At 37.5% G+C, this 24,477-nt stretch overlaps 1 protein-coding gene across 1 annotated transcript; it reads right to left on the reverse strand.

Annotated features, from left to right (window-relative positions):
- Positions 1–3,909: 3,909 nt before the first annotated feature.
- On the reverse strand, positions 3,910–22,136 carry DAPK3 (death associated protein kinase 3). Its single transcript, XM_075204842.1, has 9 exons — positions 22,042–22,136; positions 21,524–21,815; positions 18,621–18,981; positions 16,279–16,408; positions 14,248–14,296; positions 12,293–12,319; positions 8,118–8,270; positions 7,961–8,006; positions 3,910–7,811 (listed from the first exon to the last, which is right to left on the reverse strand). The coding sequence occupies exons 2-9, from the start codon at positions 21,583–21,585 to the stop codon at positions 7,278–7,280; spliced, it is 1,362 nt and encodes a 453-aa protein (XP_075060943.1). The 5' UTR covers positions 21,586–21,815; positions 22,042–22,136; the 3' UTR covers positions 3,910–7,277.
- Between the last annotated feature and the right edge of the window lie 2,341 nt (positions 22,137–24,477).

The raw sequence follows: 24,477 nt of genomic DNA on the forward strand, positions 1-24,477 counted from the left end.
TGACAGGTCCATATTTCCTTATGATAATGATACCAATTGTTACAAGCCAATAAAATAAAGTCACCTGACTAAATTAAACAGTGTGTGTGGTTGTTTTGGTTGTATGCCTGTAGTAGGAACATTTGTAAACTCCACTTGAGTAGGTACTGATGTTCCTGAATAGAATTCTGATTGTACTTTGCAGCAGATTATATTGGTGCTATAAAAATAAAAGGGTAATAACAGCAGTATCTTCATATTCTAGGGGTTGAGCCCAGGATGTTATGACACATATCATGCAAATATTGACTGTCAGTGGATTGATATCACTGATGTTCCTCCAGGGAAGTATATTCTAAAGGTGAGCAGATGTATAAACCCTTTCAATAAGTATTAAATATCTGCAGATCAGAAAAGTAATGTAGTGCATATCATTTCAAAATTTATATTACAGGTCTCCGTGAACCCCAATTTCCTAGTACTGGAGTCAGATTTCACCAATAATGCAGTACGCTGTGACCTGACCTACACAGGAAGCAATGTAATAACTCGTAACTGCCGGCATTCCAGGTAGTTTATTCATAAAAACATACTAAATATAGGAAACACAACATTTATTTCTGGTGTATTTTTGATTGCCCCTGGTTTAAGGGTAAAACATGGTGGTATTTGCAGCAATGGATGAGGGGTTTTCCTAGTCAATCCATGCCATCTGCAGTAACATGCCTGATTATATGACCAACAGCACAAAACAATATTAATAATAATTAATTTATTCTCTCAATAGGACTCAAATCACTTTACATTGTTACAGAGGTGAGACAGGCATCTTCGGCTCAACACAGATAGTGCTATTTTTTTTTTACAGTTTATAAATTGTCTCCAAGGATGGCAGATAAGTTTTTGGGTCTCCCGCATACATTGTAGTACGACTTTATACCAAAGCACTAACATACAAAGTTGTCTCTTATTACCGCCTTATAGCTTTGCTATATTTCTAGGTAGAACTGCACTCCCGCTCAAAAATATTTTATACAATTGCTATACATTGCATGAAATCCCTTACACAAACAAAGCTGCTCTCAGTTACCTCTCACATTCTTACTGTACTCTGCAGACATCAGTACCTGAACAGAACAAGACCTTATATGGTCCTTTAATTGCATTGTGCTTGCATATATGGCTCTAGCTGCAGTACATGGTGTTACACTGTACAAGGCTGACTGTACCCATCCACATATAAACATTGTGTAACTGCCTGCTTTTTGCACACCGTAGCTGGGGGAAAAGGAAATTGGCATATAATGTGGATGCACAGAATGGTGGTATGTACTGAGGTAGCCTGGGTTTATTCCTCAGTTGTACATAGTGTGAGGTCACAACCTGGAATATTTTATGAGCGAATAGGTAAAGTATATGCTGGGCACTGTTGGGTATAATAAATGTCTTATTTTTTCTCTGTATAGTATTATTTCTAAATAATATTTCAGGCAATTATATTTTGTTAATTGTTAGATATGGTGCTGTTAAATTTAAAAGGCATGAATGGATATGTAAGGAAAATAATTAAACACACTGTTTTACATTGCCACACCCCTAAACTTCTTTGCAAGGTTTGCAACTTTTTCCTTTCTATACACAAATGCTAGATCCTAGCATCTGGAGAAATATGTACAGGTCTGATATACATACAAAAAACACACAGCAAACATTTTAGTGACAGACACACTTGCACACAGAGCCAGACTTTAAGGATAGCTTTATGCTGAGAGGAATGTTAGCTGTTAGTTTTGAGAGAAAGCATTTGCATGCCAAACCATTATTCTCTTTCTTAAAATTGAGGAGCAATTGCAAACAAGAACATAGAACCACATGGATATAATTAAGTAATATCAACATCATCACACAATCTGGTTGAATGGTAAAACCACCTGAACAAATGGATATCTAAATGTTCTCTATGGTTGTGTATATAGGTAATATTCTACTAACATTAACATGTTTGCTACTTTAGCTGTTTAATGTTTTTGAAAGAAGATAGATGTATTAAAAAAAAAAAAAAAAGAAAAAAAAAAAAAAAAAAAGAGTATTCTTTACTTTATTAATAAAACATATTTTCCTTAGATGCCACAGGCTATCATCCTGAGATGGTCTCTGTCATTAATAAATAGGTTTCCCCATGTTTTACTTTGGGCTATTCTATCTATCCCCTTGATAAACAGAGCTCATAGATCTAAGGCGTATTAAAAAAAATCATTGAAGATCATTGCTATACATATGTATTATTAAACAATATAAGTTTGAAGATGGCTAGATTAGGGTTCCCATAATTATGAAACACTGTGCTGGACTCAGTACGTTCCATGTAGAGAAGTGTTCATAGCACTGAATGACGTAGAAACCTACATCCATATTACATGTGTGCCATCTGTAGGGTTCAGAGTCAGAGAATCATGAGTTCCAATTCAGTGTACGCAATACATAAAAGTACTGATTAAACCGGGACCTCAGGACAGAGCGTAGTTAACGTGATGGTGTCTGGACTCTTCTGTGACTCTACCCACTTCCTTTATTGGCCAACAGTTTAAGTGGCTTGGTGAAATGCAATGGAGGGGGGGGGGAGGGGGGGGGAGGGGGAGATATTTGTGCAATATATGGCACTCAGAAAGGATATTGTCAAGTACCACCTAGCCAAAAGCTTACACTGAAATTACTCCATCTTGCTCAAAAAATGTGTTTTCAATATTTATTTAATATATAGGAAAATGCCAAAGGACAAATAGACTTTTTCATCTTTGTTTTTTTGCCTTTTATATTATTGTAAGCCAATTGATTAACCTAAATGTAATAAGCTAGCTTTCAGAATATAGAGATACCAAATACATGTACTTCACTCTATTTATGCATAAGTAATAGTTCAGAGAATACAAAACTATTTTTTTTAATTTATTTATTTTTCCTTCATTTTAAGAGTTGGAGACTCTGATTAGTTTAACGAGTTTCCCCTTTTTCAAACATTAAATGTTCAATGTAATCTGTGCTGAGCATTTTGGTTACTATATAGGTCTATAAAAATTCAGCTGGACAGAATTGGAATTATTGTATATTGTGCTAAACTATTACCACTAGTGTATACATTCTGTGATGACACAATTGAGCCTACAGTGTATATTCTCAATAGTATCTATAGGCACTAATGGAATTGTATACCATACTGGACACTATTGATGCAATGGCATACATTCTGTTCCAACTGCCAGCAGTGACATATTTTATAGTGAACTCTGTGGTCTCAGTATGCTTGTTATTGTCAAGTGTAATGTACTATGATTGGACAGCGCAAATATGTGTCTTGTATATTGACCTTTGCGTAAGACATAGAAACACAGTCCAAATAAAGTCACAGCCACTGTTTTTTTTACTGTGTAAATCAGACATATTATTTATAGGTTTATTTTTTAACACAACACTTGCTCCTTTGCTTTGTCCCCCAAAGTTGATGTCCATTCCAATCCTAACAATTGCATTTTACAGCATTTAACACACTTGTACTTTATGGTAATAGGTGAGGTTTATCACTACCTGTGACCTTTTCAGTGGGGGATGGGGCTTTTAAAACAGCCAGGATATAAAGAGATCACTAGGCAAAGTTCTTTATGTACAAGTTTGTCTCTTTTTTTCCCTTTTCTACGTGCCCCTTTTGAAAAAGGTTTATTTGTCAATGTTTCAGAACTGCAACACCAGCCTCTGAATTTGTTAATGAAAATGTTAAACCATTTTAGTTCACTCCAAAGTGTTTTAGTAGACATCTTGTTAGTACGACTGTGTATGAAGTATTAGGAACAGACTAAATTTTTCATGCATGCATGGCACAAAGAAAGATGACAGATAACAAATTATTAAATATTAAAGTAGTAACATACAAATCAGTTTAATGCTAAATGGTTATTTTTATTCATAATAAAGGAAATTACAAGGTTCAGTAATTAACATTTACAGAGAGACATCAATATGACCCATTTCATCTGGGAGACATTTGTCGGCTTCTGCATTTAGCACAGACCTTTCCTTGAGATAAGCCAAGCTCAATTTTTTAATGGATATAAAACAAACCTTTTGCATTTATTAAAGGAGACCCAGGAAATGTCAGTACCAAGTTTAGAAACAAGGAGATGAAAATGGGTTAGCTTTATGTCTATGCATTTAAAATGACATTGTTTTGATAGAAATAAGGGAAGGATTTTAGAAATGCCAGCATAATTGAAACATATATATTGTTCGATTTTCATTTTACAGCACTTTGTACAGATGACACTATTAAAGTATACAGTGCTCTCTTTACACCTCTAACCTTATAACCCCAGGTATAGTCACTAAATAAACGTGCAATAATATACATTATTTTATAACAAGGTCCTTATAAACTCACCCTTTTCATCCTTGTTTGGTCTGTGTTTTAAGCTTGTAGTATAAAAAGAGGGAACACTATTACTGATTCAACCTTTTACATATCATGTCTCCATATATATTATATCCTGCAATATGTTTTATTACCAATGTTTATACATATGAATGACATGTTTGTGTGTCCATGAACTCATGCTCAGTTTTCCCCCCTAGTCTCTGATGCCCACTGTGAATAATTGTAAGCACAAACCAGCACCGGATTGCAAATGAAGAAACTGTTCAGTTTGACATAACCAAGACAGAGGCTGCAGCCCGACTGGATTTTTACTTCTACATACTGTTACATGTACCGTGACCCCGCAAAAAAAATAAAAAAAATTGAGATTTTTATACTATATTGATAAACACCTTAATCCATTTTACAGACTTATTATCCACTACAATTGCTGACAAAATTCATGTTATTTGGGAGACGTGCAGATGCATTTTAAATTTTTACATTTTAAAACTTGTCATTGTTTTGCTAAAATATTGCCACATAAACAGAAACCAGAGACATAAAAACAAACGTATCTTAACTTTTAATTTAACCAATTTTGCCAACATCTATAAATATTTGGACAATCCCAAATCCTTTAGCTCACTTGAAAAAAGAATGCCAATTTACAATCCAGGAAAGGTGGGCACAAACCGCTAGCACTTTGCAGCAGAATTTTATAGCTGGTATACCTCTTTTGCTAGGCATGTGAATGGTCTAAAATTTCTAGGCAAATATATTCTGTGCTGCACGGGTGTGAAAGTTTTTTTAACCTTACTGTAAATTAAATTCTCAAAATGAAATAGCTTGAATATCACAGCTTTTAAATTATCCACAGAACCCCAAAACCTTGTCCTAGTAATAATAATCCACACGTCTGAAAAGCCCAAAACATTGTAATCATGACGAGTCCATCATGCTCTATTTTGATCTTATTCGAGACTTCCCTTGCCTGAGTTTACAATGAATTTTCCAAACTCCCTTTTACTCTTCTTCCTCTTTATTAACAGAGTGCTCTGTTGATAAGTGAAATACAAGTAGTGGAACTCAAAGTGTGGATAGGTATAAATAAAATGTCTCTATACAAAACGGTTTTATTGAAGGATGTTTCTTGTGGTATTTGTTACTAAAGTCTATATGGTTTGTGTGTGGTATGATTTGTTAATCATTTGAGCTTGTATGTGTGTGCAGATAGAAAGGGTAAACCATAGCAGCATGCTGATAGAACATTGTTACCCATGATAAGGCAAATGAAATTCTAAACCTGGTTTTTTTTATTTACACTCCTTTTGTAGGGAGTATGATAAAGTATACAGGGGTTGTTTTACATTGGCACAGAATAGGTTTACCTGCAGAAGCTGATCTACTGCTGACTATGACACAAGCTGAGATTATGCTCACAGCATGTTTTATCAACACTGGGCATATGTGAAGGCACTAAAATGAGTCCATAATCCAGCAGGCATTATTAAAACCTTTTGTGGGTACATTTACAGCTTTTCATTAGTGGTTTGAAACCCAGCATAGCAATGTACCACAAGCATTAACTGTACTTACCCAATTGGTTTAATATAAGAACCAGATTTACCAAATAGTTTTAAACTTTCTTGAAGTAAATAGGGAGTGCTAGATGTTATTTTTCTAATTACATCCTTCTTTTTCACATTGTCTGGTGCTGTATAGGAAAGTGGGTTGCAAATACCAGTGTAGAAACTCTAGGTTTCATATGCTTAGCTACAAGAACTGAAATATAAATTAAATATAAGTTCTAGTGACCTTAACCAGAATCTCTCCTTGGTTGCAGAAACACTTAATCTGGATCACATAACTGTAATGTTCAATTAGTAACAAAGATATAAAATATATATTTTATATAATTTTTAACTACACTATACATCATCCATTTGTTTAACTTTTTTTGGTCATCACTGTTTACTCTTGTACCCAGACACATGCAAATTTTGATACATCTGTGTGAGACAGAACGAAAATCCCCATCTCTGTGTGAAATCCGTGGTCTTGTCCTTACGTCTTTTTTTTTTTTTTTTTTTAAATGCCATGCACCCAAAACGTAAATCCCTTTACCCAAAATGTAAAGGGATGAGAAAAAACAATATATACACAGTCATGTAAGAGTCTGGAGGCAGACAGATGGTAAGTGTGACAAATCTTGTTTTATAGGCTGATGTTGGATATAGGCAATACTGCACTCTGGTGGCAAATGTACATTATTACAGCTGTGTGTAATCGTTCACTTCATTAGATTACTGAGGAATATTTCCTGCACCTAAAGAAATGATACAAGATTGCTAATGTATACAAATCATTTTTAAATCAATAATACACAACAGAGCAAAATAGGAAAAGCAACTTCCCTAATCACACAATAAAAACAGAATTAGGTGTATACGGCTATGTATAAAATGATGGGAACATTAATTGGTTACTCAAACAACTGCATGTCCTTCTGCTTTCATACACAAAAATGCGAGAGAGAAAGAAAAAACATTTAGGGACCGATCATCCTCTCTTCTCACCATTCATGGAGTCTCTCAATCACCTTTACACATATTCCTTAAAATGTTTTACCTTATAACATACTGTTTCACTGCTATCTCATACGCAATTCATTTTGCATATCCACTCTTTTAGATTGCTTCATCCCCTACACTATTGTAGTACACGCATTAGTCCCATTTAATCTCCATTTAAGTGTACAAAATGTGTCCTTACAGTCTATGAGAGAAAACAAATATCTCCAAAGACTATAATAGCAAGAAGCCCATATCTAACAGCATTCCCAACCCTATAGTACCCTCATTTAGTAGAACTACATCCCTACACTCACTAATTCTTAACACACACCTCTAACACTCTCTACTCCTGGCCTCTCTGCAGTTTTCAGCAGCTCTTCAACAAAGCTCATCTCTGCAGTGAACTGTGCAGCTAGTGCTTCATATCGGTTTTCTAGTCGGCCATATTTCCTTTTCAGATCATTTGCACTAAGCATTGTAGTCCGTAGATCTTCTTTAACCTGCCGTCGCTGGCCTTCCCCGCTCTGTAGTTCCTGTTGAAGCCCCATCAACTGACGTGCTACCCCTTCTTGCTCTTCCTGATACCAACTTTCCTTCTCCTCATATATTGAGCGCAAAGCACAAAGATCCTCACGTGAGGTAGTTTGACTCTTTTGCAGTTCACGTAGTGCATCCTCTGCTGCTCCTAATTCTTCTAACACATGACTGAATCGTTCAAAGTTCACATAGGTGTTATTAGGAGGCATGCTTGAGTGTGATTTGATTGTGTATTCCTTCAGTCGTGTCGTCTTTAACCTCCGTCGCTCAGGGCGCTTCCCACTATCCTCATGGCGAACATTACGGCGCTTGATGGCCTACAGGGAAAGACATACAATTTTATATTTTGAAAGTGTTACCTAGCACCATGTTTATTATTTCCAGTGTCAGCCACAGTCTTTTCTCCTGCAAACAGCACAAAGACATTCTGGGAGCGTTATTATAAAATATGGCACTTTTTTCTCACCTTAATCCATGAATGTTCCAAGCTCTGATCAATTGTCATCCGTTTCCTGAAAAGATTACATGTAAAATAAGGTTTCATGCAACCTTCTACATAACATAGATTATAATAAAGATAGAGTATTAAAAAAGGTATACAGGGTTTTGAAATAAGCACTCACTTGGGATCCTTGACAAGCAGTCTTCGTATGAAATCCTTAGCGAGTTCACTTGTATTACTAAAATATTCCTCATCAAAATCATAATTAACACCTGAAATATTGGTCAGCGTTTCCTGCTTCGTCTCTCCCAAGAAGGGAGATGCTCCACTTAAACTGGTTGGAGAAAGAAAATTAATGACAGTATGTCAGAGGGAGCAGGCAGGTGGCATTAAAGCAGGCATTGCATAATACAAAAATAAAAATGCAGGAAAGAATCTGAGAAAGCTCCATAAATAGGGATCACAGATAAGTCACAATCAATAGTTCCCTGAAAAGGCAAGAAACATAGCTGTAAATCAACTCACATCATACAGTGTGCCTTCAAATATGACTACACACTAAGAGGTTGTCCCTTCAAATTGAAAGTATTTGTTTTTTCCTTTTTCTTCATATACCCTTTTTACCAAGGTTATTCACTGTTTAGTAGCATTTGGTGTTATATTCACATGTGGAGCTAAGTAGAAACAATATCTAACTAGAGGTTCTGTGACGTTTCAGACGACATCAGCATCAGTCAGGGACTGTTTCAAGAGACTCACTTTCCACAAACCTAACAAAAAAATTAGGTGAACACTTATCTATGCCTGTACAAACTATGTACACTAGGCTGTAAACGGTTAGTCTCTTTAAATGTGCTTTCATTAAGGAAAATTGAGTTCCCTTATGAACATCTATTAAAACTAGAGATGGGCGGGCTCGATTCCCCGAGAACCAAACCCACCCGAACTTTGCCTATCCAAGTACCGAGCCAAGCAGGCTCGGTACTCTCCCGCCCGCTCGGATTCCAAATTGAGGCTGAACGCCATTGTGACGTCGTCGGATCTCGGTTCTCGCAATATTTGAAAATGATAAATACCTGCCTCCACAGCAATCCATCGCCATTTGACAGAGTGAGAGAGCAGAGTGTAGTCACAGGCTGATTAGAGCAGGCACAGAGAATACAATTCTGATAACAATTCTGATTACAATTGATAGAGAAGTCTTTTTTTTCAATATTTGGCACTACAAGCGCTTTTGGTGTGTCCACCATTCTTTTGCAATATTATTTCTGGCTGTCAAAAGTACTATTTTTCAGCAGTATCTAAAACAATTTGCAGCACTACAAGTGCTTTCGGCTCATAATGGATTCAAAGCAGTCCACATATGAGCAGAATGAGCAACCAGGTTGTGTCACCAGTCCTGATGGTAGTGTTCCCAGTACGTCATCTGGGAAAGGCGATGTCAAACTACACAGTCTTTTGAAATCAGTCAAAAAAACACACACAAAAAAAAAAATGTACTGTGTTGAAAGGAAAAAGAAGTGTAACTGAGGAAAAGTTAACTGCCGATAAAAAAAAAATTGCCAACATGCCATTCCTCACACGCAGTGGCAAAGAGAGAATGAGGCCTTCACCTTTGTCTATTAGTGGCAGATCAAAAAATGTTATAACACTAGAAAATAATTGATCTGATGTGGCGCTCCACTCAGTGTGCAGCCTGATGTATGTAGAGGAGTATCCACTATTCTCCACAAATTAAACACAAACATAAAATACAGTTAACATACACTAAGCGCGCACCTTCTCACATCTCACAGGAGATAGGGACTTCTGTATTCCCTTCACTGGATAGATGACCCTTATCTCTCTCCTCAAATAGAGTTCTTATAGTCTGAAAATCAGACTCATGGAAATATAAAACAAATGGAGAAATAGTGCAGATTGTCTACAATGTATATATAAAAGTCCACAGAGTTCCCGAACAAAGAGTATATTCTTCAACCTCGTGATGAAAACGAAGGAATACCACCGTAATTCTTGTGACTTTTTACACCATCTCCCCCAAAGATATATGCTTACAAGATGTTAGCTTTAATAGAGCATCTCTAGTAATCCTTCCTGTATACCGCTTTCAAGTTCCTCCACAGAGTATAAACATGATATGCCAGAAAAGAAGAAATAAAAACCAATCTGGTGCATGATCATAAAACACCATTTAATAAAAATGTATTATCTCCAAAACAGAGACCTGTACATATAAAACATGACATCAAGGATATCCCAAAATGGTAATGTGTATACTCATACCAGATGAATTCAGGATATTCGCATAAAAATTTCCTCCACGATGTCAGTTCACCAATGTAACGAAATCCCGCTTACACTTATCCTTCCAACGCGTTTCGACTCTAGGTCAGAGTCTTTTTCAAGGTAGGATAATAGTGTATTATCGCCTCTATATATATATATCCCTGTTTATAGCGCGTATTTCATAACAAACTCCGCCCTACTTCCTTTACAGTCATAACGAGGCTTGGATGTAATCCAAAAAGCCCTCGTCACTTCCGGTATGCGCGCGTCCCATAACAAATTTAACCCTACTTCCTTATCACTCTGAAAACGAGGCTTGGATATATTCCAAAGGCGCTCGTCACTTCCGGTATAGGGGGTTATGAACCTCAGAACTTTATTAACAGGAACAAAACTATCCTAATAGATTTCCTGTTGGCTTAATAACGGGGATAGAAACAGCTTAATTGTCTGTTTTAATTGCTGTCATAATTTAGACCTACTTAAAAAGGTTAATATGCGATCCTCCATAATTCCTTCTGAGGATACACATTTACCATGTACATAAAATACAAAATGCAAAGATACAAAATATTTCTATTTAAAATAAGGTAAGTGTATGAAAATGTTTAAACACACCTAAATCAACAATCTGGGTACAAAAGAGTCTAAACAAAAATCCACATGTACAAATATACATATACATATATATAGGAGGGTATGTAAAAATCCGGATCCCTTGAAATCTGTAATTTTTATGCGAATATCCTGAATTCATCTGGTATGAGTATACACATTACCATTTTGGATATCCTTGATGTCATGTTTTATATGTACAGGTCTCTGTTTTGGAGATAATACATTTTTATTAAATGGTGTTTTATGATAATGCACCAGATTGGTTTTTATTTCTTCTTTTCTGGCATATCATGTTTATACTCTGTGGAGGAACTTGAAAGCGGTATACAGGAAGGATTACTAGAGATGCTCTATTAAAGCTAACATCTTGTAAGCATATATCTTTGGGGGAGATGGTGTAAAAAGTCACAAGAATTACGGTGGTATTCCTTCGTTTTCATCACGAGGTTGAAGAATATACTCTTTGTTCGGGAACTCTGTGGACTTTTATATATACATTGTAGACAATCTGCACTATTTCTCCATTTGTTTTATATTTCCATGAGTCTGATTTTCAGACTATAGGAACTCCATTTGAGGAGAGAGATAAGGGTCATCTATCCAGTGAAGGGAATACAGAAGTCCCTATCTCCTGTGAGATGTGAGAAGGTGCACGCTTAGTGTATGTTAACTGTATTTTATGTTTGAGATCAAAAAATGTTACCGAGCCTTCTTCTTGTACGGACACTCGTGACAAAGCAAAACCAAGTAATTTGGTGCACAAGTACTGTTACGCGTGAAAGCCGAGCTGCAAGAAAACAGTAAGGCATTAGAGGATAATGTATGCTCCGAATCAGAAATGACACCAATCCCTGTGGAGAGTCCATCCACCAGTGGGATGTCTAATAGTGAGCATTATGTTAGTGACAGTGTACTCATAAAGAAGGTTCCTTTCAGCAATTTCTATTTATATTCTAGACTCTATAACGGCTGAATAGTTTTACTCCTAGTGGAGAGGGGGTCTGATGCAGACAGATACCAAACTACCTTGGTCCATTTATTTTTACTTTCTAATTCCAGTCTATGCAGGCTGCTTTTTTTCTATTCAACTACAAGTGAAGGGTGTAATATACACCCAAAGACGATGGCTACATTGCCAATAATCAAAGATGGAGGAGGTAGACAACCAGGTTTGTCTGTATAATTTGCAGGCAAGTGTTCGCATTAAGGACGGCTTACCAGGGATGAAACGGTTTTTTTCAGAATTTATTAGCTTTAGAATTACCTCACTTATCCAAGAAACTAGCGGAGCACTAACTTGGGTTATTTTAGACCAATTTTTTTTTATTTTTTTCAAAAATGGCAAAACAAAACCAAAACCAAAACACGACTGTAATCCAGATCCAAAACCAAAACCAAAACCCGGGGGTCAGTGAGCATCTCTAATTAAAACAGTCAGTGCATACTCACAGGATATAAGTGATCACTCCAATGCTCCTGTGGGTAGATAAAAATATGTTAAGCCAATGTGAAATGTCACAAACAGATATCCTATTACCTAACTTGTTCAATTTCCCCTCCCCCAACTTTCTTTAGCAAAATGTTATAAGATATTACTCAACCATGGATTGGTTGATAGGCTGATAAGTTGAAACAATTGAATTAGTTAACTAGAACTAGATGTAGCAGTAATTGTATTTTGATACACTCCAAATGTGACCATCATAATCATGGCAGTCCATTTTATATTTAGGTTAACCGGCAAAAGTGCTCTTGGCATTAAACAATGATTTAGGTTTGTTTTAAATACTGATATATTAAAAAAAAAAACAAGTATACATTATGATAGGCAACAAATATATAATTAAGCATTTATGCACAAAGAGAATCGCTGATTTTACAGCAATTTTACATTTTTTATTAGAGAAAACAGTAGATAGGACAGACATTTTTCATAAATGCATATAAATTGTAAAGGACTCCGTCAAGGATTATGCCAGGTGTAAAAAAAACTTGGCTTTAGATCATAAAACCTATTTAAAAGGAAACTTTCATCATGTAATCAGGTAATATTTAAGGTACTAGTCAATTTTAGGCTCATGCCATAAACACATAAAAAACTACTTGTATATCATGCGTGCTATTTCTTTCAGATATGCAATTGTTATTATCTATTCTAGATACAAACCAGATGGAGGAAACAGATTCAAAATTATTTCATAATTATTTCACACAGCACATGATCTAATGGTGGCAGCTTTCACCTATATAAACTTTGTGATTAAAGTAGCTTGAATTGTACCACCACTACAAATCTTCTACCTTGGGTAAACATGGCAAGTTGGAATCCCTCTCCCCCATCTGCAGTCATTTTAGAGTGGTGAATAAACATGCCCACCACAGTAGATGGAAATGCAGCTTTCAAGATTGCTATGCATTTTGTGTACCTATATGTTTGAGCAATGTTGTTGGAGTAAATGTAGTGCTGCAGTCGTTAATGATGTTGTTCTTCCACTTACTTTTAAAAAAATGTGTCACATTTTAGGGCCCTCTAAAGAAACCAGTAGCTGCTTCATCATTAAATAGCCAATAATATTGTCTTATAGCCTTGATTTGTAAGTTACTAGAGTCAAGGTTAATGAAGTCTAAACACAAGCAGATTACTTACAATTGCCATCTAAATCTGTTGTCAATTTGTCCACACTCAATCTGCACAGATCAGGTAACAAGTACTGGGCCAAATGTTAACATTTCACAGCAGAGAGTATTTTAGATTGGACATGACCAAATGTGTGATGGAATTACTGGCCAACTTTATTTTTTCTGCTCAATCAAGTTGTATTTCAGAAAGGCCTTTAAAAGGGCCAGAATCAATTCAACATCACCAAGCTACAATACCAGAATTGGATAACAGGAACATTGTGGATCAGGCCGCTTGTCACTCGTGTTCACATAAGCTTATAGCAGTCATCTTCCTGTAGTATTTTCTGCCAAGGCCGATGAAGACAGGTTATTTATCCGATATTGCAATTATTTTGGAGGTCACATACACCGATATCAAACCAATTTTCTGATATTACAGGGTGTGGTCAGCTTTGGAGACACCACAAGCCTGCAGAGGGATTCCAACTCATTAAACGGAGAGAGAAAAACCATTGACTTGATACTTTATTACAGTAACATTTCCTATAAGGTCTCATAATAAAGTTTAACAAACAAAAAAAAGGATTCTCTTACTTTAATCTGCCCCACCCTTAAATACTAAGCTTAATCATTCAACAAACATATGTTCAGCCATATGCACCAAAAAGATTTAAATAAGTGTGCATATCTCTTTTTGCATAACATTGTCTCCACAGAGCAATAGCATTCTACTGCATACCTCCAGAAAGAAACACAATCATTATTTCACAAACATGCCTTACCACATATCAGCCTCTAATCCAAGAGGTTCATAGTTTACAATCTCAGGAGCTGTGAAAAGAGAATATGGTAGAAGTTACATTTCACTGAATAACAAAAGTTATTCATTTAAGGAAAACTAAATGAAAATAAAATGTGTTTATGATGTTTCCGATTTTCTGGTACAGTTTTGTGAGTAACAAAAACTGTGCTCAAGTATTTCCTCCCTCTAAATCACAAAAAGAAAAGAGATTGAGTTGGGATCTGTTATATCCGAACAAGATCGGGGTGACATATTCCAACGTACTTAAGCCAGCTCAATCAGTGTGCGAGTGATTGAAACACAGTTTAAAGTGCTGAATCGGTGGTACCAGGCTATTAAGTAAAATGTTCACCGGGTTCCCGGACCTCTGTTGGAGACGTCAAATGGCACCGGGCACTCTACTACATATTTGGTGGTAATGCTCATCTTTCAGATCCTTCTGGGACACAGTTTTACTTATCTCCAAATCAATTATGGGAACAGAGTTATCCAGTTGTCCGAAATACTGGCTCCTTAATGATATCAAATTGCCCATTTCCCAATATAAAAAGATCTAAAGTGAAATACCTCAGCAGTGCAGTAAAGGTTGTGATACTGGTCCACTGGAGATACCCAATAGCCCCTTCTATCAAAGCATGTTTTGAACTTTCATATGTCTGTGTATGGACGACATGATTTACTCCTTGGCTGATAAATATAGAATATACTACTTATTAGGATTTGAGTGGATGAAATTTCAAGTATACCACAGTGTATGCCCAATGGAAAAAAACGAAGCCCAAACCAGCCCCCTCTTTTTCCCTTCTTTTCTCTATCCCCTATCAAACAGAGTAGTTAAGTAACTACACATCTCTTGGTGTGTTCATTCATACTTTCAACAGTTCTGTTTGCGGAACCTGTTGTTAATCTTCTCAGTTGAATGAAGGAACCGCCTTACAGGTTTTGTCAACTATTTGAATGTTTTTATTTAACAAAACAGCTAACAATGTTCAATTGTGTTCATACTGTTGTATGCATATGTATAAGCTATTCCATTTTCAATAAAAACAGATATATATATTACATGAAAAAAGTTATGTTCCCCAACACACTTCGATAAAAGGATGCTGGTATAAGGTAAAAGACGACATGGCAAAGCATTCCATGACATCAATGACCATGTATGTCTGTGAGAGAATAAATCTTCCTATTAAAAGAAATTCTGTTATTTATGAGAGTGATGCATAAAGAATTACTCCACCCTCATAAAATGACAACTGTCAGCAAAAAAGTTAAATATGTGCAACATGGCATATTGCCAAGTATAATTACTTCAATTATGGCAGATATTCCATCTACTTAAAAAAAAAAAAAACAGTGTTACATACACACAAATAAAAAGTTAAAAGCACACTTGAAGGTTTGTCAGTAACAGCACAGATAATTTGTCTACTTGTCACACCATGTTTCTAGGATCCCAATGTAACACACAGTCCACAAAGGACATGATCATTATATATAGCAACATAATTTTGCAGCAACCCAAAATGTAATGCCCCCAATCATAGATGCTTCCCTGTGTTCTAATCAGTACTAGGCTAATTGGTTTAGATATGTTTATTTATTTTTTTGCTATTTTTACTTCTAATTTGTACTCAATTTACACTATAAACCAATAGGGCTTGTCCAAACAGAGAGGTTACATTTGTTGCATTACCAGTAGAAAGCAATGAGAGACCACTGTGGTGGAATTAGAGTAGGATAGAGACCATCTGATCCTCATGTCATCTTGGGAACAGTGGACAATGATAAGTGTGGACAACAATTGTATTGAAGTGACTTGGAGAAAATTAGGACAGGTATATTGGCTAATGATAACAGGTGGAAGCTTGTACCTTATGCTTTAAAGAGGCGCAAATAACAATAATAAAATGGTGAATCAAGTTTTACTTTTATGATTTAAGATAGATGCTTGTGGTTTTCCCATTAGGTATGAATGGAAACCAACACTAGCTTGGCCTTCGCTACTTACCAACAAATTCCGGTGTACCAAAGATATTCTTGAACTCATTCCCAGCCTGTATTTTGTGAGCAATTCCAAAATCTATGAGTTTGATCCGAGGACTTGGACTGCTCTGATCCAACAACATGATATTCTCTGGCTGAGGACATAGGAAATATGTGAAAATTACCTAAACAAAAAAAATAATTCAAGCAATACCTGAAAAAAAAGAAAAGTTCTGGATTTCATATTGTACCCAGAGCGGTATTAAAATGACCATTTTAAATAAATTTAAGGGTCATGTAATGCCCACCCACATACAGTTATGGCCAAAGGTTTTGAGAATGACACAAATAATAATTTTCAAAGACTGCTGTCTCAGGTTTTATGTTGGGAATATGCATATACTCCAGAGTCCCTCTTTGCCATGACAATGAACTTTATCCCAAAAAAAAATTTAAACCACATTTCAGCCCTGCCACAAAAGGACCAGCTGACATGAGGTCAGTGATTCTCTCGTTAACACAGGTGAGAGTGTTGACGATGACAAGGCTGGGGATCACTCTGTCATGCTGATTGAGTTAGAATAACAGGCTAGAAGCTTTAAAAGGAGGGTGGTACTTGAAATCATTGTTCTTACTCCGTTAACCATGATTATCTGCAAGGAAACATGTGAAGCCATCATTGTTTTACACAAAAAGGGCTTCACAGGCAACGATATTGTTGCTAGTAAGATTGCACCTAAATCAACCAAATTATCAGATCATCAAGAAATTCAAGGAGAGAGGATCAATAGTTGTGAAGGCGGCTACAGGGAGCCCAAAAATGTCAAGCATGCTCCAGGACCGTCTCCTAAAGTGGATTCAGCTGCCGGATCAGTTACCACCAGTGCAGAGCTTGCTCAGGAATGGCAGCAGGCAGGTGTGAGTGCATCTGCACGCACAGTGAGGCGAAGACTTTTGGAGGATGGCCTGGTATCAAGAAGGCCAGAAGCAAATTCTCTCCAGGAAAAACATCAGGAACAGACTGATATTCTGCAAAAGGTACAGGGATTGGTCTGCAGTAAAGTCATTTTCTCTGATGAATCACCTTTCAGATTGTTTGGGGCATCTGGAAAAACGCTTGTCCGGAGAAGGAAAGGTGAGCGCTACCATCAGTCCTGTATCATGCCAACAGTAAAGCATCCTGAGACCATTCATGTGTGGGGTTGCTTTTCAGCCGAGGGAGTAGGCTCGCTCAGAATTTTGCCTAAGAACACAGACATGCATAAAGAATGATACCAAAACATCCTCCAAGAGCAACTTCTCCCAACAATCCAAGAACAGTTTGGTGACAAACAATGCCTTTTCCAGCATGATGGAGCACCTTGCCATAAGGCAAAAGTGATAACTAAGTGGCTCTGGAATCAAAACATTGAAATTTTGGGTCCATGGCCAGGAAACTCCCCAGACATTAATCCCATTGAGAACTTGGGGTCAATGCTCAAGAGGCGGGTGGACAAGCAAAAACCCACAAACTCAGCATTGATTAGGCAAGAATGGGCGACCATCAGTCAGTATTTGCCCCAGAAGTTGATTGACAGCATGTCAGGGAGATTTGCAGAGGTCTTCAAAAAGAAGGGTCAACACTGCAAATATAGACTCTTTGCATAAACTTAATGTAATGGTCAATAAAAGCCTTTAACACTTATGAAATGCTTGTAATTTTACTTCAGTATACCATAGCAACATCTGACAGAAAGGTCTAAAAACATTGAAGTAGCACACTTTGTGAAAACCAATACTTGCGTCATTCTCAAAACATTTGGCCATGACTGTAGACAACGTCATAAAGAGTAATCTAACTGAAAAGTTCCTGTGAAAAGAAGCAGGGCACTGTAGAAGCAGAGAAGACGTGAATTCACATTTTGTCAAGTGGCAAAGGTTAAGAAATCGTTTGATTTACAATCAAAGATTTCTGCCTGGCAGTAGTTTTTGCAATCCACATAGGATCAAACAAAAAAAATTGCAATCTTGGGTGGGAAATATTATAATCTCTCTATTTTTTCCAAGCAATGCCATTGGGTTATACTTCTTGTTTAACAGGGAATTTCCTTCAACAAACATTCAAATAGCCAAGGCCGCATACAATGTTTGTTTTGTAGATATTTGATACTCTAGATTGATAAGACATGTTTTCCAAATGATAAGTAGACAAACTATTTACATTACATTATATTTTTCAAATTTTGTGGGTATTATAGGCTTATTAAGGAGTATTTTATTTTCAATATTCAATCTTTGAGTTTGTTTTACTAAAGCAAGAAATTCTAGACTTCAACTTTTAAGTGCAGTATATTCATTGGTGACTTAAAAAAAGTTACAAAACATTACCTTGAGATCAAAATGTGCAATGCTTTTGTGGTGCAAATAGTGGACCCCATCAAGAATCTGCTTTAAGAACATTGTGGCCTCTTCCTCGCTCAAGCTCTCCTTTTGTGCCAGGAAGTCAAACAGCTCCCCTCCAGATACTAATTCTAGAATTAGCACCACATCTGTGCGATTTTCAAAGACATCATGCAGGGTGATGATGTTTGGGTGTTGAATCTCTCTTAAGATGTCCACTTCCCTTTCAATTTCCTCTCGACTCACACCTCGGCGACTGGATGATAACCGGCGCTTCTTAATGAACTTTGCTGCATATTCCACTCCTGTTCTGCGCTCCCGGCACTTTCGTACAATCGCAAACTGACCACTGAAGGGAAATAAAGAGATCTTTCAATTATAAGAATGTAGAACAATAATACACAGTCCTGCAAGATTATCTGCCAATGCAAACATGGTGCTGTGTCATCACTGTAAACTATCCTTCCCCAATTGAACTGCATTTGGAAAAGCCAAAAAAAAAATATATATATTTGTGGGCTTCACAGACACTCCTATTAAGAGGTATTTATTCTGAAATTTACAATAATAAAACACAGTTGCTGGGAAAATAGGTTTACTACAGATATTTAAATGCAAAAATATCCTTTAAGAAATTCAAATGTCCTTTACTGACAAAAAAATAATAGTCCTGTCATATTGAAAGTCAGGACATTAATGCCTTCTATTATTTTTTAAAACAGACAGTAGTTCAAATATTGTAATACAAATTGCAGAATCATGAATTGACATTTTATTAAACTGAATGATTACTACTACTGCTATTTTATAGATCACTAGAATGCAGTTCAGTGATCAGCCCAGTTGTGACAGGATGGACCGCCTATGCCACCCTGTCTGATGTTGCTGGGAACCGGCTGGGTTTACTTTGCCACCGTTCCCTTTCGTTATCCAAAAAGCGCCCTCTTGCCGCAGTAGGAGGGACTTACACGAGATGCCACCACTGGACTCCTTACCGGCATCCAGTACCTGGTTTCTTCTGGGTCACTGACGCTGCTAGCGTATCCCGTTGCTGGTGTACCTAGCCGGTAACTCCGGACCTCTTACTATGGATCCGGGTTGCTGTGAATGGATCCCCCCTGGCCTATCACACTAACCAGGGCTGCTGGGTAGCGGCAGAGCGTTGGTACTAGAATAGCTTAGGTCCAAACCGCAGAGACAGCCGGAGAACGGATTAGATTTAAGGGTCTAATCTGTAGATCACAGGAAAACAGCAATATTGAAGATGATTCCAAGCAGGTCTTTGAAGAAAGATGGTTTATTTGCTCACACACACTGGTGGAAGGTTCCAGTGTGATCAGGTCAGATGACAATTCAGAAGAACACCTATATGCTCACAGAGCTCATCTTTTATACAGTTCAGAAATAGTCTATTTTTAGAAACAGGATATACTCTATTCACACCAACAGGAATTTACATGTATTTCAAGGCTAACAAAATTTACACTTAGCTATGAAATTCTTAAAAAACCTTGCTGTGACTTCCTGAATCTTATTTCAGAGACAGGAGACTCACAAGCAAGTCAAAAGGTCTAACTGGCATGAATACTTCAGACAGTCGCCGAATACACATTTCCACAGATCAACAAAAGGACTCACAACAAGCCACTTCCCCAAACCACAATACACCGAAGGCTTGGTAAACACAGGCTCATTGTATCAGCTATATGCATCAGAAATAGGCATATCCTATAGCAAGTTTAAACAGAGACAAATTTCTTCCCTGGTCTCAGAAATAACGACTTCCTATTTTACACTAAACAAGAATAAGTGCAAATGCAATTACATAAATAAGTGCCCTGCGCTATTCGCTTTAAATAAATTTTTACCCACAGTTATTTAATAGTGATCCAGTCACACCAGTAACATGTATTCACTAAAAAAGTCTCCTCACAATAAAATTCTTCAAACATGGGGGACTAATTTAACAGCATATTAGAAGAGTTCATATACTAATCCAAAATAATCCAAGCTATAATTAGTTTTAATATCTACATCATATCTTGAATTCACCTAAAGTTGCTGCAAATCACTGAAGTTTATAATGTAAAGGAGTCTGGAAAATTCCAGGCGATTTTTTTCAAATTTAGTAATAGGATACAATATCTGCTGCTTTGCCTTTTTCTTCATAGATGTCAACTTACCTGCTCTCTCCTCCGATCACTATCGCAAAGGTGGCCATTTTGCGATAGTCACCATAGAACACATAGGAGACAGGTCTTTCAAGAAACAACATTTTTTTGGGACTGCTGTTCCTAGTGAATAATTTTAAGTAATAGTCTTTGTGACAAGGAAGGAAATTGAACGTGTTTAAAATGCGGTTCACAATAAATATGCCCCATTAAGAGACTGCAAAATGGCTAGGATAGGTGCATTTGTAATTTGTAGTACCAAATAAACAGGAAATGCAATTCTGTTGACCTACTTTGATTACAAGTACTATGGTGTTGTGGTCTATGGAGCTATCATATTGCCATTAATGTTGGTGGAATATTGCTTGTGTGAGAACTATTTGGACACAGAGTCCATTTATTTTGCCTTCTAGCACTGTTTTAGGGGGAAAAAAATCCACTTGGGAGGGAGTGTGAGGACAGATACCATAAAAGGGGAGTTGTTGCTCAAGGGAACTACCCGAAGATATTTGATCCTATTGTCAACAATAAAATCCATAAAGATTAGATTGTCCTAGATAGGGTAACAGATGAGAGACAGCCGAGATTTAAAAAACAAAAACAAAAAACCCCATTCAGTGGTCAAAGGCTGGGGGGATTTTACAGAGATGCACAAATAATGCAGGGAATGGAGACGGGGCAGAAACATGATTATTATATTTAGCTTTATGATTATCTCACCTCCCAAGCTCCTCTCCCATCTCATATAATTCCTCCACATTCTGCTGCCGGAATCCACTCATGATGCCCCGAAATCGGTATTCCCTTGCTCGTTGATGAAGTCCTGGAATGCCGGTCTCGCTTGCTGTATCTTCCCTGTATTTCCGGACTCCTACCTAATACTCAGGATGCCTAGAACGTTACGTCATCCCGCCCTCTATGCCAAGAGTCTCCGCCTCATCTGGTCTCGCTTTTGGGGTCATGCGATTGGTGAGCTGGAAAGTCGTTCCACTGAATAATGACTACTGTCTGCCTAGTGCAGAAAGAAAGAAAGAAAGACAACACCCATTCCCTTGCCTTCTTTCATTGCGCAGAGTGACGGCATTTTTCGCAGTGTGTTGCAGGCAAATGAAGCTAAACAAGGTTACGTTTTTTTGTGTTTCTTTTTTAAAAAGTAACATTATACAGAATTTAGTTTAACAGTATGTTATATAGTGGCCTATTTATTAACTAGTGTAATTTACACAAAGGACACTTACCGTGATTCAGACACAATTTGGAAGATTCTTCAAATGTATGATTGTTGCATTGCAGCAGATAGTGTACATCTTTGTAATTCGTCTTTTCTTCACTTTTCATTTCTGTCCAGCTCTGCTTTAAGAGCAGAGCTGGACAGCACACGTGCAAAGGGATCATGTGATCCCTCCCTGTCACAAGACAGCGCACTCTGCACAGTGTGTTTGTTCTCTGTGCGCATGCCCAATTTTTCAATTGATGCATGCGCACAGGGATTCAATTAGGAAACCAGACCGCAATCAAGACCGCTAGTGAAGAGCCAGTGTAAAGGTAAGTGCATACTTACCAACTTTCTGAAGTTGGCTTCCAGGAGAGGGGGGCGTGGCTCAAAAATTTGCGTCATTTTGGACCTGCCCCCGTGATGTAATGACGCAAATGCGGCATTTTACAGCAGGGGGCGGGGCCAACAGGAATCGCAGCATTTTGGACCTAATTCTGCCCATTTCACTAGGAAGTGGGCAGATGCAGGAGATTACCACACTCTCACGGGAGTACGTGAGACTCACCCGAAATGCGGGAGTCCGGGAGAGTTGGCAAATATGGGTAAGTGTTACACTTCACAGGAACACCCGTTTTTCGGAAATGCTGTTCCTATGGAGATTTTTTAATAAATATGAGAAATAGAATACAGAGAGAGAAAGGGGCGTAAACATAGTGCATTACATGTATAACATCATCAAAAATAATCCATATATGTGCAATTCCCGTACCAGAAATTCATATATCAATAGCTTGGTATATGTATTCATAAACCTTCAAAGTAGGTGCTGTCTGTTGCGAACCTCCGACAAATGCTCTTCCCAAAGCGAAGTGGCTAGAACTCAAAACAAGCCAAGATAGTATAATACCATCACAACAAGTGAAATAGAAAAGACTTTTAATAAAAAAGAGGCAACAAAGCCTCACACTGCGGCTTATATATAGTATGCTCGTACATAAAACATGATTTAAAAACAGGGATCATGATCCCTTGAGAAAGTCTTTATTGAGAGGATGAAACGCGCCGGGTAATTTCGTTTGCTGTTCCGGATTTGTGCAGCAGTGGGGGTGTACTGGCCAGATTTGCCCTGCATGCTGTTCCATCATTTACGGAAACTGGACAGATAAGCTGTTTTTAAATCATGTTTTATGTACGAGCATACTATATATAAGCCCTCCCCTGCTTACCTCCAAATACTGTCCCGGGGGCCACCCCATGTACACACCCCAAGCTCCTTCCCACCACTCTGTGGACCAACCACTAACCCCAAACATAAAAAAGAGACTAAAACCATCAGAGGAAAACGAGGAGGAAAAACTACAAGGGGCGAGACCCAAAATAAGAAAATAGTTGAAAATACTAAGGGGATCTTCAACCTTAGCAAAAATACTTTAACCCAACCACAACAAAACGTTTTAGGGAAAGGTCTGAAGTTTGCCCCAGATCGGCCACTTAACAAGTTTGAGAATTATGTGAATTTACAGAAGTTTATTCGCAAAATAACTTTAAAGAAATTTTTCTCCCAACCAGATAAATATGCCGCACCTAAACAACCCATGACTATAGCGACTGAATTTCAACACACCAGTCTTAAAGATAAATCAAAATTCTACCCCTGTCATCTCAATGGACCTTTCATCACTACTTTTCAAAAACTAGTAGAAAATGACATTAAACTTCTCCCCACCTACAATATTCCAAAGAATAAACCATCAAATCTTACTAGAAAAGAGAGGGATGCTATTAAGGAACTTAAATCTAACCATGACCTCATTATCAAGCCAGCTGAAGAACTAAATAGGCAGCTCAGAGACACCAGCACATATGAAGAGCTTCCCTCCAATCCTACTTCCATCAGAATGAATTACTCAATCTTCTTAAACCAGCCTTTGAAAGAGGGATTCTCAACAAGGCTGAATTTGACCATCTGTACATCCGGTATCCTAAAATACCCGTTATCTACCAGCTCCCCAAATTACATAAAGACCCAACCAACCCTCCAGGCAGACCCATAGTCTCCGGCATTTTATCACTCACCACTAATCTATCCAGTTACAAAGATTCATTCCTCCAGCCCCTGGTCATTACACAAAAGAGCTATCTCAGAGACACAGGACACGTGCTAAGTTTACTTAAGGATGTTAAATGGGAGGAGGGCTATACTCTGGCAACATGTGATGTCACCTCCCTTTATACTATTACTGACCACCAAGCAGGGTGCACTCATGTGAGAAAAATCCTCACAGAAGCCTCCGATATACCCTGTGCACAGATTGACTTTATTATGGATAGCATCGCCTACATACTTCATCACAACTATTTTTGGTCTGAAGGCCACTTCTACAAACAGGTTCGCGGTACTGCTATGGGCGCGAAATTTGCGCCCAGTTACGCAAAACTGTTTGTGGCAGCTTGAGAA

Source organism: Mixophyes fleayi, chromosome 1 (assembly GCF_038048845.1).
Source record: "Mixophyes fleayi isolate aMixFle1 chromosome 1, aMixFle1.hap1, whole genome shotgun sequence".
NCBI classification, from domain to species: Eukaryota; Metazoa; Chordata; class Amphibia; order Anura; family Limnodynastidae; genus Mixophyes; species Mixophyes fleayi.